This window comes from Nesoenas mayeri (genome assembly GCF_963082525.1).
Source record: "Nesoenas mayeri genome assembly, chromosome: 10".
Taxonomy (NCBI): Eukaryota; Metazoa; Chordata; class Aves; order Columbiformes; family Columbidae; genus Nesoenas; species Nesoenas mayeri.
The window spans coordinates 22,564,705-22,582,876 of NC_137560.1; the positions used below are offsets into that span (position 1 = coordinate 22,564,705).

The 18,172-nt window shown below is 59.0% G+C and overlaps 1 protein-coding gene across 1 annotated transcript in view; it reads right to left on the minus strand.

Moving 5' to 3' along the window:
* Nucleotides 1–1,013: 1,013 nt before the first annotated feature.
* CELSR3 (cadherin EGF LAG seven-pass G-type receptor 3) overlaps nt 1,014–18,172 on the minus strand; it is a gene marked incomplete at both ends in the record, with an annotated part of 33,189 nt that continues 16,030 nt past the window's right edge. The window contains 26 exons of the mRNA XM_080350542.1: nt 1,014–2,095; nt 2,272–2,472; nt 2,614–2,787; nt 3,554–3,660; nt 3,747–3,883; nt 4,492–4,605; nt 5,216–5,342; nt 5,938–6,017; nt 6,328–6,440; nt 7,407–7,581; nt 7,689–7,895; nt 8,053–8,179; nt 8,488–8,655; nt 8,916–9,096; nt 9,285–9,434; nt 9,918–10,101; nt 11,035–11,244; nt 11,943–12,061; nt 14,695–14,796; nt 14,887–15,070; nt 15,768–15,888; nt 16,074–16,215; nt 16,399–16,567; nt 16,825–16,935; nt 17,055–17,240; nt 17,439–17,608. Coding sequence (XP_080206668.1) covers nt 1,014–2,095; nt 2,272–2,472; nt 2,614–2,787; nt 3,554–3,660; nt 3,747–3,883; nt 4,492–4,605; nt 5,216–5,342; nt 5,938–6,017; nt 6,328–6,440; nt 7,407–7,581; nt 7,689–7,895; nt 8,053–8,179; nt 8,488–8,655; nt 8,916–9,096; nt 9,285–9,434; nt 9,918–10,101; nt 11,035–11,244; nt 11,943–12,061; nt 14,695–14,796; nt 14,887–15,070; nt 15,768–15,888; nt 16,074–16,215; nt 16,399–16,567; nt 16,825–16,935; nt 17,055–17,240; nt 17,439–17,608 — 4,841 coding nt within the window. The remainder of the gene's footprint in view (nt 2,096–2,271; nt 2,473–2,613; nt 2,788–3,553; nt 3,661–3,746; nt 3,884–4,491; nt 4,606–5,215; nt 5,343–5,937; nt 6,018–6,327; nt 6,441–7,406; nt 7,582–7,688; nt 7,896–8,052; nt 8,180–8,487; nt 8,656–8,915; nt 9,097–9,284; nt 9,435–9,917; nt 10,102–11,034; nt 11,245–11,942; nt 12,062–14,694; nt 14,797–14,886; nt 15,071–15,767; nt 15,889–16,073; nt 16,216–16,398; nt 16,568–16,824; nt 16,936–17,054; nt 17,241–17,438; nt 17,609–18,172) is intronic.

An 18,172-nucleotide genomic window follows, 5' to 3' on the forward strand; every position in this document is an offset into this window, starting at 1 on the left:
TGCCGGCCCCTCGGCCCAGGGGGTAGGGGAGGGCAGGGGAGGTTTGGGGCCTCTGAGCATCATCAGTTCTGGCCCCTGCCCCCTGGGGACATCAAACCTCAGCTGGCAGCGCCCGGCTTGGCAAAGGGCCCTGCTTCTTCTGTCTCTGTTGCCGACGGCTTCAGCCCCTCAGGAATGGCCCTCGGTTCTTATTCTTCTCGGATAAAAGAAAAACAGAGTTAAGATGCGGCATCTCCCCTGGGCTCCACTGCCTCCCCCAGGGATGCCAGATGGGGACAGGGCAGAAAACCCCGTGTCACGGTAGGACAACTGTTTCCCAAGCCCCTGAGGCGAGGGAAGAGGAAAGATGAGATGGGGTGGGATGGATGGGAGGGATGGGGTGACAGCAGTACCAGCAGCGAATAGAGCTGGAGGGGAAGAAATGACAGACCGGGACAGGGTTCCCGGGGAGAAATGTGGCTGGGGCAGGCAGGGCTCAAGTTGTGTCCTACTTAAAAACCGCTTTGGTTTGCACTAGAAACATCTGTATTTCAGTTTTCTGGCTAAAGACCACAGGGACTGGGTTGTGTTTCATGACCTCCCTTTGTAGTTTGCACAGTGCTTTGGGCTTGTTTAGAACAGGCGGAAAACATAAAAGGAGGAAGGGGCTCTATTTAATTGCTTTTCGGTTTTAATATTTAATTGCATGGCTAGATTTATTTTTATTATTATGATTTTCTTTGCTTCTTGAGGAAGAAGGCTTTAAGGCACAAACCAGCCTGAATTCACAGAGAACTTGTTCTGCAGCCTTATTAGCCTATGGTAATTTTCAGAAAACGGAATATTCCGTATGGAAGAAACTAGAGTTTTAGCTTTTTACTGTTTTCTTTCCCATACTCCAAGCAAGCAGCTTTTCTAAGTGGACTGAAAACTAAGTTTCCTTTGAGTGGGTATAGAAGGGAAGTGGAAGAGGAGGTAAAAAAAAGACTTGAAGAGGACCAGCTGAACAGAGCCTGGCCAAGGAAGGGCCACACTTACTCTGAGTCCGGCGACAGCTCCGAAATGCTGTGGGAGGTGGTGGAGCGAGGTGTGGAGGGGCACATCGCAGAGGGGGTCGAGGTCTGCATGGCAGAGGGGGTGGCAGTGGCCTGGGGGCCCGAGGGCGTGCTGGAAGATTGCACCGAGGACAGGACAGAGGAGTTAAAAGAAGCAAGGATGGAAGAAAGGATATCTAACTGTTCGGTGGAAGGATGTCGGCTGGGAACGGTCTCCAGGTTCTCTCTAGAAGGCTGTCTCCTGGGCAGCGGCTCTAGGCTTTCCCTAGACAGCTGCCTCCGGGAGAGGCTGCCCAGGTTGTCCTGCGAGGGATGCCTGTTAGGCACTGTGTCCAGAGCTTCTCTGGAATTACATCTTCTAGAGAGAAAGTCCAGCTGCTCCCTTGAAGTCTGTCTAGCCGACACGAGCTGGTCCCTTGAAGGCTGTCTTCTAGAAAGCAAATCCAATTGTTCTCGAGAAGTCTCTCGACTTGGCAACATGTCTATTGGGTCTCTGGACACTTGCCTACTTGGCAATGTGTTTAGCCACTCTCTAGAGACCTCTCTTACTGGCCCACAGTCTAGCTGCTCTCTCGACCCAAATCTGCAGGGTAAAGCGTCCAGGCGGTCCCTGGAGCCCTGCCTCCGCGGCAGCGTGTTCCCGTGATCTCTCTGACTGGGTCGAGCAGCGAGCACATCCAAATTTTCCCTAGACCCGTGTCTGCTCGGGATACTTTCCAGGTGTTCGGTAGACCCATGCCTGCTGGGGATGGTGTCCAGCTCCTCCCTGGAGCCGTGCCGGCTGGGCACGGCTTCCAAACACTCTCCTGAGTTGTGTCTGCTCAGCTGCTCCCGGGACATCTGTCTCCTCATCAGCATGTCAAGCTGCTCCCGCGACGAGTAGCGGCTGGCCGGCTGTGACAGGCTGCCCGCCCCGGAGTAGATCCTGCCGTACGAGGCGGCAGGGACAGCCCGGTGACCCAGCGTGGACGTCTTGTACCACGTGAGCTCGTTGGTCATCCTGCCGACAGCCGGCAGGCCTTGGAGAGTCGGAGGGTATTGGAGGCGATTCTTCAAGATCCCTGCACCGGACAGAAAGAGAAGTCAGATCTTTGTAGAACACTAAAAAGAGCATGAACGCTGGGGAGGATGAGCCATAGTTCCCCAGTGACACAGCAACATAGATCTAATGGCCGTCGGGGCCATGTCAACCTGAGCCAGGCAAGGCCACGCTTGCTCACGTGCTCCAGGCCGTTACCTTTTCTTTGCCGTTGGGTCTGTGTGAGTGAGTTCTCGTCCCCGCTGGTCAAGGCCAGGTCCGGCTGATTATTGTTGGCTGCGTCTTTGTTGATGTCGAATCCCAGTTTCCTCTCGGAGCCCCACTTCTGCAGGGAGCAGGGGTGAACCTCGCACTCGCCCAGAGCCGGCCAGTACGACATCAGGTCGTTGCCATCCACATCTGGTGAAGGACACAGCAAAATGGGTGTGGGGGAAGAGAGAGAGAATACTTCTGTGAGGGGCAAACGAAGCCATCGTGAGCCATGGCACGTCCCCAGGGACCTGAACTCTCCCTGTCCCCTGCCAGAGCCCCCGCACTTGCCTTTGGGGGTGGTGTTGGCAGGGTTGGTGAGGAGGCGCTCGCTGTGTGCCGCCCGCTTGAACTGGCGCTGGAAGCGGCCCCGCAGGCGGACGTTCTCCTCGCTCTCCGAGGATGGGATGGAGAGGCTGCGCTCTTCATCCAGAGACAGGTCACTGTCTGAGTCCGAGTCCTGGTCTGCAAGGACATGGTGTGTGTTGGGGAGATGTTTGGAATTAAGGCAGGAGAGGCCCCTGGTGGCAGGGCAAGCTGGGCTCCCACTGCCTCCAGGAACACAGAACCATAGAATCATGGAACAGTCTGGGTTGGAAAGGACCTTCACAGCCCATCCAGCGCCCCCCCTGCCATGAGCAGGGACATCTTCACCAGCTCAGGGTGCTCAGAGCCCCGTCCAGCCTGGCCTGGGATGTCTCCAGGGATGGTTCAGCCACCACCTCTCTGGCCAACCTGGGCCAGGCTCTCACCACCCTCAGGGCAACAATTTCTTCCTCATGTCCAGCCTGAATCTCCCTCCTTTAGTTTAAAACCACCACCCCTTGTCCTATCACAACAGGCCCTGCTAAAAAGTCTGTCCTCATCTTTCTTATTGGCCCCTTCTATGTACTGAAAGGATCATTGAGTCCAACCCCTGCCCCTGCACAGGACAACCCCAAAATTCACATCATGTGTCTGAGGGCGTTGTCCAAATACTTCTTGGATATTTTCAGGCTTGGGGCTGTGACACCTCCCTGGGGAGCCTGTTCTAGTGTCCAGCACCCTCTGGGTGAAGGACCTTTTCCTCATGTCCAACCTCACCCTTCCCAGCACGTCTTCCTGCCATTCCCTCGGGTCCTATCACAAGGTGGAGGATGTAATCGTGCAGCCACAGCCTGCACTGGGAAGGATTTCCCTAAGCCAGGAGTTAACTCGGGATGTGCAGGATCGGCCCCAAGCTGAGCCTTACCTCCCCCAGCATCACGGTGGAACATGGCCACGTCGATGTCCGTGGGGCCGGCGTGAGCCAGCAAGCTGTGATCCAGGGCTGAGCCCTGACGTGCTGCCACATTTTCTCTGAAAGACAAGAGGCTCGAAGGGTCAGAGCGGCAGGAGCCCCCAGCTCTGCCCGGGCACCCCCGCAGCCCCACGCCGCTCCCTACCTGAGGTACGGCCGCTGGCTGGAGTGGGTGCGGGCAGAGCGCACGCTGCTCACCGACGAGATGGTGGAGGCGCCCAGGGTGATGCGGATGAGCCCGCTCTCCTCAAACAGTGCCGTGTTGTTGTAGGCGTTGGGGCCCTACAAGGCGGGGAGAGAGGGGACGGGCTCTGGTAAGGAAGTGCCACAGCAGCCCAGGGAACGACCATCCCACCTGTACCTACCATCCCCCCACGGACGTTCCCACCAGCTCCTGTCCCAGGCTGTCATAGAATCACAGAATCATTTTGGTTGGAATAGACCCTTGAGATCATTGAGTTCAACCGTTAACCCACCCCTGGCACTGCCCCATGTCCTGAGAACCTCATCTCCATCTGTCCAACCCTCCAGGGATGGTGACTCCACCACTGCCTTGGGCAGCCTGTCCCAATGCCCCATAGCCCTTTCCAGGAAGGACTTTTTCCCAATACCCAATCTGAACCTTCCCTGGCACAACTTGAGGCCATGTCCTCCCATCCTACCGGTTGTTACTTGGGAGAAGAGACCAACTGCCTCCATTCTCCAAGCTCCTTTCAGGCAGTCCAGAGATCAGAAGGTCTCCCCTCAGCTCCTGTTCTCCAGCTGAACCCCCAGGTCCCTCAGCCGCTCCCATCACACTTGTGCTCCAGCCCCTTCCCCAGCTCCATTCCCTCCTCTGAACTCTCTCCAGCACCTGTCCCCAGACCATTGGGCTGCTCCTGCTCTCCCACCTGCGCGCTTCTTGTGGTCTCCTCGCTCTGCCCCTTCTTGCCGAGGCAGCCCAGCTTCCAGGCCTCCTGCACCTCTTCGTTCAGCACGCAGAACAGGACCAGCACGGCCAGGCCCTGGGGGACAGACACCATCAGAGACAGCCCCTTGCTGGGACAGTCCCCGGCTCCTGCAAAGCCCAGTGTGTTGGCTTTAGTGGCCACCCGCACTGGGGTACACCAAAGAGCCCCCCAGCACTGGTCAGTGCTACCTCCCGTGGTGGCCACGGGTGAGGGGGGAACGGCTGGGGTGTTCTCCTGGCTGGCAGTGGCCAAGGAGCGGCTGGTAGGGTCCCCTGCAGTGACAACAGCCATGGTGTTGGCAGCAGGTCTGCAGGGCGCTGCCATGGGTCATATCGGGGTGCCTGACACCCCCCCTGCACGGTGCTCTCTTGCTCTGCCCTCTGGAAGCATGGAGGCCCCTTCCCTCCAAAGATGGTCCTTTGGATGTCACCACTGAACCAAGCACCTTGCAGCCACCTCCTGTGCTGTGTCACCGCGGGGACAGCAGCTAGGACCGGCAGGAGTCACTTGCTGCCGCAGTGGTGACAGCAGGAGGGACAAGGAGTACAGTGGGACACTGGGGGCAATGCACGGGGTGCCCGCTCTCCACAGGTGGCTGCGGGGACAAAAGGGACACTGTCCTGGGCTGACTCATGCCCTCCCCGGGCAGAGGCCGGGCAGTTACCTGGAGGCTGCAGAGGACAGTGTAGAGGTAGTGGAAAGCCAGGACACTGTTGTTGACAGCCAAGAGGCCAAAGAGCCAGGTAGTGCTAATAACTAGAAGCAGAACAAAGGAGCTCCGTAACGTCATGCTGGAGAGAGAGAGAGACAGACAAGCACACAGACACACACCGAGAGGTTAGTGCGGCGTGTTAATCTACAGTCTAGCGCTCACAGACAGAGATCCAGAGGGGACAGCGTGCTCCTGCCCAGCGCCGCGGGCATGTCCCGGCTCCCCCAGCCCCCTGGGCCTTCTCTTCTGGATCACACATGGCAAACACAGCGTCCCAAACGTCCCGGGTCATTTGGAGGCACCGAGAGCTGAGCCAAGCTCAGGCCTGGCCCAGGAGGGAGCAGGGAAAGGTCTCACAAGGAGCATGTAGGAGAAGCAGCAGCAGAAGCTGAGAGTCAACAGTCTGAAGAGATGTGAGGGGTGGCTGCGAGGGCAGGCGGTGAACAGAGACAGAATGGTGGGACAGTGAGGAGATGGGGACGTAGGAACAAGAGGAAAGGACAAGGTTTAGGAAGGGTTAACATGGCCAGCGGGTGTGGGAGAAGAGAGCGGCTGCAAGGCTGGACGCCCAGAGGGGCAACTCTGCAATGGTGGAAGAAGAAGGATGGTCACTGAAAATGCTAAAAATCATGAGCCACAGGAGCTCTGCTGGGAGTCTGGCCACTAATACTCACAGAACCGATTTCTTCTTGGTCTCCTTTTGGCCTGGGGAACAGGACATCTTGGCCACCAGCAGGAACATGACCCCATTCATCTGAAAGCATCGGGACCGATCAGAAGCTGTGCCAAGGGCTGGCTCTGACCTGACACCCCCAAAGCAGAGCATGGGCAGACTCTGGGTCCCCAAGGCCCACGGGAACGTCCCCTCCTTTCCCCTTCACGCCCGAGCCATGGCCTCCCCCAGGTTTGGCTGGAGCGAGGAGGGGCAGAGACAGGGTTTCTGACCAAGGAGGGAAAGAACATAGACGGGGGCAGGCAGTGGGCAGCCAAGGAAGGGACAAGTGCCCGTGGTGCAGAGAAGTGAGGTAGGTGAGGGCTGTGGGTGAAACAGGACAGGGTTTTACCACAATGACGACAGTAATGGGGCCTGCAAAGCTCCAGACCAGCTTATCATGAATGGAAATCCAGCAGAAGTCGGGGTTCCCATAGCCCTCAGGATCCAGGCCAACAGCCAGCCCTGCGGGGTGAGAGGAGACATCAGGGCCAGACCCTGCAGCCTCGGACTCAACCAAGCCACGCTGATCCCCTCCCAGCGCTGAAGGCCACGAGGAGGCTGCTCTTTCCCTGCTCCTTGCCCTGGGCAAAGGTTTCCCTGCCATGGGGGAAATTGCCGGGACCGCAAGTCCCCACACCAGGGCCTGTGTTGCCTTTTCTCTGGGGTCCCTGACACAGCCCAGCCCACGGTCACGGCCAGCAGCCAGGAGATCTGAACCATAAGCCACAAGTTGGTGAAGGGTTTGGAGGGGAAGTCGTATGAGGAGCGGCTGAAGTCCCTGGGTTTGCTCAGCCTCGAGAAGAGGAGACTGAGGGCAGAGCTCATGGGGCTGCAGCTTCACCAGGGGAGCAGGAGGGGCAGGGCTGAGCTCTTCTCTCTGTGACAGTGACAGAACCCAGGGAATGGCAGGAAGATGTGCCAGGGCAGGGTCAGTTGGATATGAGGAGAAGGTTCTTCACCCAGAGGTGCTGGACACTGGAACAGGCTCCCCAGGGAGGTGTCACAGCCCCAAGCCTGACAGTGTTCAAGAAGAGACTGGACAACACCCTCAGACACATGGTGTGACCTGTGGGATTGTCCTGTGCAGGGACAGGAGTTGGACTCGATGATCTTTGTGGGTCCTTCCAACCCAGGACATTCTGTGATTCTATGAGCCCACTCGATGATCTTTGTGGGTCCTTCCAACCCAGGACATTCTGTGATTCTATGAGCCCTGGAACAGCAGGAGCCCTGTGCCCATGGGGCATGCACTGAAGAATTACTCCTCCCCAGGAGGCAAGATGCCAGCCCCTGACACACAGCCCTCCGCTGCCCAGCACAGCACCCTCAGCTCTCCCCACCAGGTACGTGAGCCAGGCAACACCTGGAGAGCAGGAGGCTGCCGAGAACCAGCGCTTTTGGCGCAGCAGTAGGAGCAGCAGCTCTTACCGGTGATGATGGCGGGCACTCCCCAGCCGATGGCGTAGTAGAAACGCATGGCCCCAAAGTTGACGTTGCGGGCTTCGGTCTGCATACGGTAAATATGGAGGCCCTGGACGAAAAGCCAGGCGAAGGTGGAGAGGAAGAAGCAGTGGAGGAGGATGGCAATCACAGTGCAAAGGAACTGGGGAGACAAAAGCCACTCAGAGATAGTCCTATGGTGCCAATGCTAACCACGTCATTCATGCCTCGTCCCCAGTGCCAAGGGTGTGTGCGTTCAAGCCCACAGACCTGGTTCTCAGTGCGGTTGATGCCCAGGAGAAAGAGCAGCTCAGAGAAAAAGAGGGTGACTGATATGTTGGAGTGGATGCCACACGTGTTGGACTTGAGGCCTTTGAGGCAGGTCAGGAAGGAGAAGGTCAGCAGCAGAGCCACCAAGGAGAGAGACACCAAGGAATAGGTGACAATTGCCAGTGTCTCCAGGTCACCTTCCAGTTGCTGCAGCAGCAGAGAACCAAAGGCAAACAGCGGAGTTAGGGGGAGGCAAGGGGCCAGCTGAGCTCCCAAACTCATGACCCACAGGACATTTTCTGTGCCTGCTTATTCTGGGACCCAGTGGTGACCAGCCCCCAGCACCACCACAGCCCACACTCACCTCTCGGTGTGAACTGTCCATCAGAACCCCAAAGGTGCCAAACTGGGAGCACTGGCAGTGCACATGGGTGGTGTTTCGGTACACGAGCTCACAGTCCCTGGCTGTCCAGAAGCCGGAGGGGTTGGTCCTGCAGCCACCAAAAAAGCAGAGTGCACTTAGGAGAGAAGACAGACAAGTGTGGGGAAGGAACCACAGAGAAGAGGGATGGCTGGCAGGGGTTTTCTCCCAGCAGATACAACTGTACTCCTCCAGCTCCAGTACTGGAGCAGAGCCCTGCAGGGACCGTGCTGTGTGCCCCCAGCAGGAACAAATCCCACGGAGTGGGCAGAAAACCCCATGTCCCAGTGCTACCCAGTTACACAGCCTGTCACGGCCACGGAGACACTGGGAACAACGAGGTGCCGAGGGGAAGCAGCCCTGCCGTGCTTGACTCACGGGTTGGAGTGGTTCCACTGGACACAGAGAGGTTTGCTCCTGTTGGCCGTCTCCAGCAGGCGGAATTCCAGCACAAGAGGGGTGTCCAGAGGCCCCCGCAGGAAGGTGTGATTGCTGAACACGGACACGCTGACAATGGGGGAGTTCATCACGGGGTTCTTGGGGAGCCTGCAAGGAGCAACAGAGCTTTGCCACCACCGTGCCTGGCACCTGCAGCCCTTAGGGACATCCTTCACTGACATCTCAGAAGGAACAGCTAAGCCCAGTCCATGCTGTGGGGTCAGGAAATGTGGGGCAGAGCAACACCAAGGTGGGAACCAAACCCCAACCATCACAGACAGGCTCAGCGACTGCTGGAGGGTCAGGGCAGAGCCCAGCCAGCTTCTCTCCTTCAACGATTGCAGAGGACCAAGGGGGCAAGGACGTACCTGAGGCTGCGGCGATCCACCTGGTAGCGCGGGGGCAGCAGCCCCCCCAAGGTGCGGTACATGATGAGGATGATGACGGTGAGAGCGGGTTCGGGCTCTGGCAGCGCCTGCCTCGGGGAGGAGTTCTCCACCGTGTAGTTCCCTTCACCCCCGGCCAGCGTGGGCAGCACCGTGGGGGCAGCTAAGGCACAACAGCGGATGGTGAGAACACGTGCATGATGCTCAGAAGGCACCAAGAGCCTTTGGGATGTGGTGAACTCAGCAGCTCTGAGCTCTCAAGGGTAACTGGTGGTCACAGGTCTCAGTGTGGGCACGTCTTCCCTTCCACACCCACCCGCGCTGCTCCTCGAGTGATGCTCACGTGCTCACCTTCAGCTTTCGGGGGGCTCAGCACCGAGAGCGGCAGCACGACGTGGGTGTGGGGGTCCCAGGCGGGCTGGCCGCGGAACAGGCTGCTGTGGTAGCGGGGGTAGCGCCGGCGGACGTGGGAGCGGTTCTCCATGCGGTCGATGCTCAGCACTGTGGAGGAGCATGGGAGCAAAAACCAGCTCCAGGATGTGCCACCGAGAGACCAGTCACACTCCTGGGCAGCCCAGGGTTGATGTCACCAGCAAAGGGACCACATGAGCCACAGGCTGCGTTGTAGAGATATCCCATGGCTGGGAATGACGTGAGATCCCAGCATGTACAGTGCTCCTTCCCAGTCCAGATCTCAGGCCACTCCTGCCACTAGAATCAGCAGCTTTTTCACTAGAGACTCAGGATGGACTGAGGGTAACTGGGAGAGGGCAGCACACTCCTGGTTCCGCTGCTCCAGGAAGGGATGCGACCAGGACATTTATCACAAACACCTCCCCGTGTTTGAGAGGACCCACAAAGAGGTGAGGAGCCTGTTCAGCACCCTTGCTGGGGTGCGGCAAGATGAGAAGGGGACAGGGTGCGACAGTGAAGTGGCTCCACACCACCCCAGCCAGTCCCCAACACCAGCCAGCTCCTACTCACTGATGTTGGGGGTGACGACGCCAACGGGGTTGAGGTAGGTGAGTCTCATGTTGCTGGCCAGCGTCCCTGAGTAGTCCCGCAGCTGCTCCATGAGGCTGGCGCTGCCGTGCTCGCCGTGCGGCAGCATGGCCCAGTGCTCCCGGTTCTCAGGTGCCAGCACTGAGCTGCCTGCACGCAGCAGGTTCTGTGTGGGAGAGACACAGGGATGGGGTGAGGGCAGCACGGCCTTTGGTCCCGTCCTGACCACCCGCGGGCTGCAGCACAGTGACCTCTGCCCAGGGGCTGCACGAGGGCTCAGGGGAGGAGGCACTTCCTGCTACCGTGGGCCCCCACCCTCACTGCTCACCAGCCAGTGTCCTGCATGGAACCACAGAACAGTTGGTGTTGAAGGGACTTTCCCAGCTCCCCAGTGCCCCCCTTGCCATGAGCAGGGACATCTTCACCAGCTCAGGGTGCTCAGAGCCCCGTCCAGCCTGGCCTGGGATGTCTCCAGGGATGGTTCAGCCACCACCTCTCTGGCCAACCTGGGCCAGGCTCTCACCACCCTCAGGGCAACAATTCCTTCCACACATCCAGCTTGAATCTCCCTCCTTTAGTTTAAAACCATCACCCCTTGTCCTATCACAACAGGACCTGCTAAAAAGTCTGTCCCCATCTTTCTTATTGGCCCCTTTTAAGCACTGAAAGGTGCAATAAGGTCTCTCTGGAGCTTCCCTTCTCCAGCTGAACACCCCAGCTCTCTCAGCCTGTTCCCATAGCAGAGCTGTTCCAGCCTCGGATCATTTCTGTGGCTCCTCTGGCCCCTCTCCAACAGGTTCACCTCTCCCTGCACTCCCGCCGTGCAGGCAGCAGGAAGATCTCCCTTCGCCTTCCCCTCCCCAGGCTGAGCAATCCCAGCTTGTTGCCTCTCCTCACCCTCCCTGCGCTCCAGCCCCCAGCACACAGGTGGCCTTTATGAGTCTTGCTCCTGTGTGTCACTGCCTGTGTGGTGTCACTGGGTAGTCCAGTGCTCCTGACAGGGTCTCACACCATCCTCAGCCCCCTCAGAGCCCCAGGCTCAGGGTGGCTGACAAAGAGAAGCAGCAGCAGAGGCCGCCCTGGCCTGGGAAGGACTCACCTCGTTGAAGTGCGCATCCTGCGTGGCCGTCAGGCCAAAGCCTCGCTGCCGGCTCTCGAAGGCCATGAGGCGGGACAGCAGGCGGAACGTGATGTGCACGTCGTTGCCGAAGTAGTGGTCCATGTGGTCCGTCACGGCCCGGAGCCGGTGGGCCAGCTTCTTGGCTTCGATTGTGTTGAGCTCAGTCTCGTTCCTCTCCAAGCCCTCCAGCTGCCAGTGGGGAGAAAGGAGGAGATTGAACAATTCAGCAGTTCCTCCCTGGGAAACTGGGATGCTACAGGACCCGAGATGATTTTGGAAAGCACAGCACAAGACAGGGACGCTCACAGCGGTGGTCCCTAGAACAGGGACCATCTTGGGCAGACAAAAAGCCTCCAGCAACACATCAGAGGATGCACTGGGCCCGGTCCTGTTAACCCAGTACCGCACATGACAGAGGCCAAGGAGATAAAAGGAGACGGCAAGTATCTAGCAATGTTTTCCTGGAAACTCCTGGCTGCAGTTACAGCTCATCCTTGGTGAGACGCAAGTGTTTAATAAACTTGCTTGGGTATGTCAAAGGGATTTGTCACTGAAGGGTCTGGGGGTTACACATATCCCATGGGGCAGATGTCCCGCCAGCTTTAAACAATTCAGCCCTCCTCAGGATTATTTGTTTTCCTCTCAAATATTGGGGCAGGACGTATTTCATTTCTGATAGGGATGCTCAAGAGATGAAGCAAAACCGAAGTGAACTTCAGCTCAGACCAACGCTCCCACAGGCTGGGTTTGGGGTTAGGAGATGGGAAGAGAAAGGTGCTGAGCACTGCGGCACGGCGCCCATGGAAAGCTGAGCTCTCGGAAACCTATATGGGCCCTTGCTCGTACGGCTCCTGCTCTGCCGGGCTGCGGAGCCAAGCGGGGATTACCAGCACAGAGAGCTCCTTGAAGGCAGGCGAAGTGCAGTTGAAGAGATCTGGCTCCAGCCAACCCTTCTCCTCATCACAGTGTCTGATGGCGGCACCTAAAACCAGGAGAAGGGGCAGGTCTGAAATTCAGCACAGAACACACGCCTTCCCTATCACGTTGCCCCGCAGGGACCCTTGCACCAGCTGACCCCAAAAAGCAGCACCAGCATGTGATGGGGGCCTGTGACACCCCAGGGCTGTCCTCCTGCTTTGCACCCATGCAACCCATCCCACCCTTGCCCTGCATCACCTCAGCCAGCTGCTGCATTCCCTCCACAGGAGCTGGGGTCATAGAGAATCATTTTTGTTGGAAGAGACCCCCAAAATCATTGAGTCCAACTGTTAAGCCACCCCGGCACTACCCCATGTCCCTGAGAACCTCATCTCTGTCTGTCCAGCCCTCCAGGGATGGTGACTCCAGCACTGCCCTGGGCAGCCTGTTCCAATGCCCCACAGCCCTTTGGGGAAGAAATTGTGCCCCACATCCAACCTCAACCTCCCCAGCGCAACTTGGCCTCAGCATTTCCTCTGCTCCTGGTGCTTGTTCCTTGGGAGCAGAGCCCGACCCCCCTGGCTCCAAGCTCCTTTCAGGCAGTTCAGAGATCAGAAGGTCTCCCCTCAGCTCCTGTTCTCCAGCTGAACCCCCCAGGTCCCTCAGCCGCTCCATCACACTTGTGCTCCAGCCCCTCACCAGCTCCGTTCCCTTCTCTCAACTCGCTCCAGCACCTCAAGGTTTTTCTTGTCTTGAGGGGCCCAAAACTGCCCCCAGGACTCGAGGTGCTCAGGGCTGCAGCACACCAGGCACCATCACAGAGAATTGCAAAGTGGAGTAAGTGACTTTGCAGAGCCCAGGCTGGAGAAGTGCCTGGTCCCTGGTGGGGAGGCGTCTGTGTCTTTAGGGCACATCTGGCCACAGACTCCTGAAGCTCACGCAGCTCTGGCAGCCCGCAGTGCCCGCTGAGCTCCTGCCCCTCTCTACAGGGCCAAGTCACCCCAGGAGGACAAGCACCCTGCTGTGGGGCTGGCAAACCTGCCCCAGATATGACCCCTGCAGTCAGGTGGGATGGAGGGCCCCCCATCCTGCACTGTGGGTTCAGCACACAGCACAAGACCGCGGTTGGGGTCCAAGCAAGGAAATACTAGTGATGAACGAGATCAGCTGTTACCCACCACCAAAACCGCTGCTAAAGCCGACACGGAGAGCAGTGTCCTGGGCCAGGAGCATCACCATGTACACTTGGAGCAAGAGGAACCTGGGTGACCCCAGTGTACCCAGCAGGGCTGTGGATCAGGGCACAGGAGCCCACCCAAGTGCCATGATGGGGAGAGGGCAGCAGCACTGCCAGGGTGGGGACAGGGAGCTTGGAGCAGCCGTCAGTTGCTGCTCAGAAGTGACAAAGTGACCAGTGTGCCCACTCCCACCATCCCCATCTCCACCTCCATCTCCTGGCTGTCCTCACCAAGCACCTTGTCCCCAGCTGCAGAAGCACAGGGACCAGGGACAACAAAGACACCTCCGCACTGCTGGCACTCCCCTGGCACAGAACAGAGGTCGGCAGAGAACAGAGATACGCCCAGCCTCCGATCCAGGCAGGATCTGTCCCCCATGTCCTTCTGCCAGCCGGGCAGAGGGGACAGGACCTTATGCTGTGCCTGCCCAGCAGCTCCTGCCCTGTCCCACTGTCCCCCGCACCCCACAACCACTCCTCCCCAGCCTCACCACCCTTTGCTCAGCACCAGCTCCTTCCCCTTGCAGCCAAAATAAGCAGGGACCAGCCCGGCAGAGCCCGCGGCCACCCCAGCCGGAGTGCAGAGCACGGACCCCCCCAGAGCCAGCGCTCAGGACAGCGGGTGGCAGGGCCTGCATGCGGCTGCAGCCAGGGTTGTGCTGGTTAATTAGTGTGCCAGTTAATTAGCGTGCTGGCAACAGGACAGAGCACGCAGGAGCAGTGAGGCCAGGCAAAGCGTTGGGAAGACACTGGGCAGCTCCAGAAGCGGTGGGGAAAGCGCAGGGAGTGTGCAGGGTGCCAGGCAGGGAGCAGGGAGGGAAAGGCGCATGGTGCAGCCCTTACAGCGCAGCGGAGAAGGAGATGGGAACAACCTTACCTGCACCCCTCAAGCCTGAGCACGGAGGGCGAGAGAACCAGGGAGAGAAGTGACAACAGTTAGGAGCCAAACCTGTCTCCTCCTGGGGCGAACGGCTGGAGAAGGACAGGGTTGGTATCGTCCCGTGGGGCTTGTGCTGCCCGACAGTCCTAAACACCCTCCTCACACCTCTGCCATCCCCAGGGATGGGCTCCTCCAGCTCAGGATGTGACTGCCACCCGAGACACCCGTGCTGTGCAGCGCACACCAGGACGGGGCTGGAGGAGCCAGAGCAAAGTGCTGCGGGTGCTGAGCTGCCGTGCCAGGCCTGGCCCCGGCCTCGAGCCCGACGACACCAAAAAGCAGCAGGAAGAAGGTGGGGACCGAGGCTGAGGGAAGAGCACAGCCCCAGGGCTGGGTGATGGACCTGCACCCCACAGCCTGTTCCGAGCCCGCTCTGCTCTCTCCCAGACTGGAGCATTTTCTCCTCCAGCTTCCTCTTCCCAGCCCTCAAACCCTGGTAAACAGGACTAGGACACCACGGGAAAAGAGTGACATTGCTGGGGCTGCTACAGCCCCTGGCAGGACAGACTGCCCTCTCCCCTTCCCCATTGCAATCCCCACTCACCCAAGGAACCTTTGGGACACAGCACCGCAGCCGAGAAACCAAACTTGGTCTGGGGCCACCACACACCTGCCTTCAGGCTTTTGGGGCAGCCATCGTAGAGTACTGTGGAGACAGGCACCCCGAGGGGCTGGTCACAGGGGTGACAACACCAACACCAGCCCCACGGCACTGGTCCCACGTGCCCACACTCACCCTCGCAGCCGCTGGGCGTCACCTCAGCAAAGGGGCTGTCACAGCCATTGCACTGGCGGCCGATGACCCCAGGCCGGCAGTGGCACCGACCCGTCTCCTTGTCGCAGGAGCGTGAGGTGGAGCCCACGGGGTAACAGTCACAGGGCAGGCAGGTGTCACTGCCCTTGGGGCGGTAGTGGAAGTCCTGGGGGAGATGGGGACAGCCATAGAATCACAGAACAGTTTGTGTTGAAGGGATGTCCAAAGCCCCCCCTGCCATGAGCAGGGACATCTTCACCAGCTCAGGGTGCTCAGAGCCCCGTCCAGCCTGGCCTGGGATGTCTCCAGGGATGGTTCATCCACCCCCTCTCTGGCCAACCTGGGCCAGGCTCTCACCACCCTCAGGGCAACAATTTCTTCCTCATGTCCAGCCTGAATCTCCCTCCTTTAGTTTAAAACCATCACCCCTTGTCCTATCGCAACAGGCCCCACTAAAAAGTCTGTCCCCATCTTTCTTATTGGCCCCTTTTAAGCACTGAAAAGTGCAATAAGGTCTTCCTGGAGCTTCTCTTCTCCAGCTGAACACCTCAGCTCTCTCAGCCTGTCCTCCCAGCAGAGCTGTTCCAGCTTTGGATCATTTCTGTGGCTCCTCTGGCCCCTCTCCAACAGGTCCGTGCCTGTCCTGTGCTGAGGACCCAGAGCAGGACACAGTATTCAAGGTGCTGTCTCACCAGAGTGGAGCAGAGAGGCAGAACCCCCTCCCTCCACCTGCTGCTCACACCCCTTGTGATGCAGCCCAAGATACAACCAGCCTTTTGGGCTGCAAGCGCACATTGCCAGCTCATGACCAATCTTTTATCGCCCAGTATCCCCAGGTCCCCACGGGCACAGCTGCCCCTTACTTTGCAGTGGCACTGCCCGTTGGTTTTATTGCAGTCGGGGTCAAAGCCCTTGTTCACATCACAGTTACAGGGCCCGCAGGTGGGGGTTCCCCACCAGCCCTTTGGACACTGCTGGTCCATCCTAGGGAGAGAAATACCTCTGCTATTGCAACCACCAAATCACCAAATCCCCCAGGCCTTCTCCTGCCACCAGCCCAGCTGCTCAGCAGCTCCGAGGAGCCAAGTGGCACTGAGAGGTCCCTGGTCACACAGCTGGGATGAGAGGGGACTGGAGGCAAAGGCCCTGCTCTGTGCCCTGCATCTCACCTGTGCTCGCAATACTGCCCAAAAAAGTTCCCTCCGCACTCGCACACGTAGCCCAGGGGGGAGCCTGGCTTGCGGCGACACACCGACTTGTTCTTGCAGGGGTTGAGGTGACACACGTCCACGCAGTCCCCGCCGTAGTACCCTGAGTGTGGACAGGGAGCACCATGTAAAAGTAAGAACCCTGAGAGGTGCCAGAGCACCCAGAGGTGGATTCAGGGGGCTCCTGCCCAAGGGATGGACAGGAGAGCGGTCACAGGCCAGGAAGGAGCCACAGGGGGGAAGGAGAGGACAGAGGCGCAGAGAGCAGAGGGGTGGCAGGTCCTACCTGGCTGGCAGATGCAGGAGTAGCTCTGCCACTCGTCCTTGCAGACGCTGTTGGCTGGGCAGGGGCTGGAGTCGCAGGGGCTGGGCACGCTGCAGCCAGCCTCCACGCGCAGGGCATGGCTGGGCTTGGGCAGCACCATCCCAGTGACGCTGTCACCCAGGCGTACACCCTGCAACATGAGTGACAAAGTCAAGGTGAAGCTAGGACACACACACGAGGCTCCAGTCCTCCCGTCCTCTACAAAATCTCAGGGGAAGCTGCCTCCCATCACCTCTACTGCTGCACCACGGCACTTTGGAGTCTCAAATGCTCAGAGGGAGAGTGTCACCAGCAGGACAGACACTGGCAGCAGCTGCCAGGCCTGTGTTTCCACCCCCTTGTGTAACAGCTCCTCTGGAAAGAGAAGGCTCAGAGCAATGGACTCACCTGTATGCAGCCTCTCAGCCCGTTCTGCACCTCACCGGAGCCCAGGACTCCCCCCACATGCAGGTGTTTCACCTTCAGGCCATGCAGCTCATTCCCAACCACCACGGTATCCTGCAGAAGGAAAGAGAGGAATATGGGGCAACTGGCATCAGCCCAGCCCCAGCCTGGCCCGTGTGTGCCCAGCACCCCCCAGCTCCTGTCCTGGTGCCAGGGTCTCATGCAGCACTTACCTGGTAGACCCCAAAGTCCAGGGTGAGGGTGATGACATAGCGCGAGTCTCTCCCGCTGCGGACGTCCCGCAGCTCCAGCTGGAGGTCGTGCCACCTCCCATCACTGAGCCGCAGTTGGTCCAGGAGGAGGCTGGTGCTGCGCCCGGACCCCCGGCTCACCATGAAGGACAGCAGCCCCCCGGCCAGCTGCACAGAGGGAACCAGTAACAGTGAGCAAAGATCTGACCACTTCCAACTGCCTCCAGCCCACCCTCTGAGCATGAGGAGGGGAGCTCAGCCTGCTAAACACCTCTCCCCCAACCACCCCCTGCGTGGGCTGGAGACGGCATGGAGGGCAGGGTTCTGCTGCTCTCCTGGGGCTCGGTGCGGCGGCCGCGGTCGTACCTGGCACAGCAGGGTGGTGTACTGGCCGGCGTGGGCCTGCAGGAGCACTCCGTCCAGCTGGCGCGTCCGAAATGCCAGCCCCAGGTACCACGGCATGGAGATCTTCACGTCTGTCTTGAAGTCCCAGGTCAGGACGCTGTTGCCCTGGAAATAGTGGGCATGGTGCATGGCTGGAAAGGAAAGTGGAATCACAGAATCACAGAATGTCCCGAGTTGGAAGGGACGCACAAGGATCATCGAGTCCAACTCCTGTCCCTGTGCAGGACAACTCCAAAATTCCCATGTGTCTGACAGTGTTGTCCATTCTCTTCTTGAACACTGTCAGGCCTGGGGCTGTGACACCTCCCTGGGGAGCCTGTTCCAGTGTCCAGCACCTCTGGGCGAAGAACCTTCTCCTCATGTCCAGCTCACCCTTCCCTGGCACATCTTCCTGCCATTCCCTGAGTTCTGTCACTGGTCACCACAGAAAAGAGTTTGGCACCTTCCCCTCCTGCTCCCCTGGTGAAGCTGCAGCCCCATGAGCTCTGCCCTCAGTCTCCTCTCCTCCAGGCTGAACAAACCCAGGGACTTCAGCCGCTCCTCATATGACTTCCCCTCCAAACCCTTCACCAACTTCACTGCCCTCCTCTGGACTCTCCAGTAGCTTTATATCCTTTTGGGCACTACACAGGGAGCACTGGATGCAGGGGCAACAGAGCTGGTTCATCTCAGACCCCTTCCCCTGCTTCCCACAG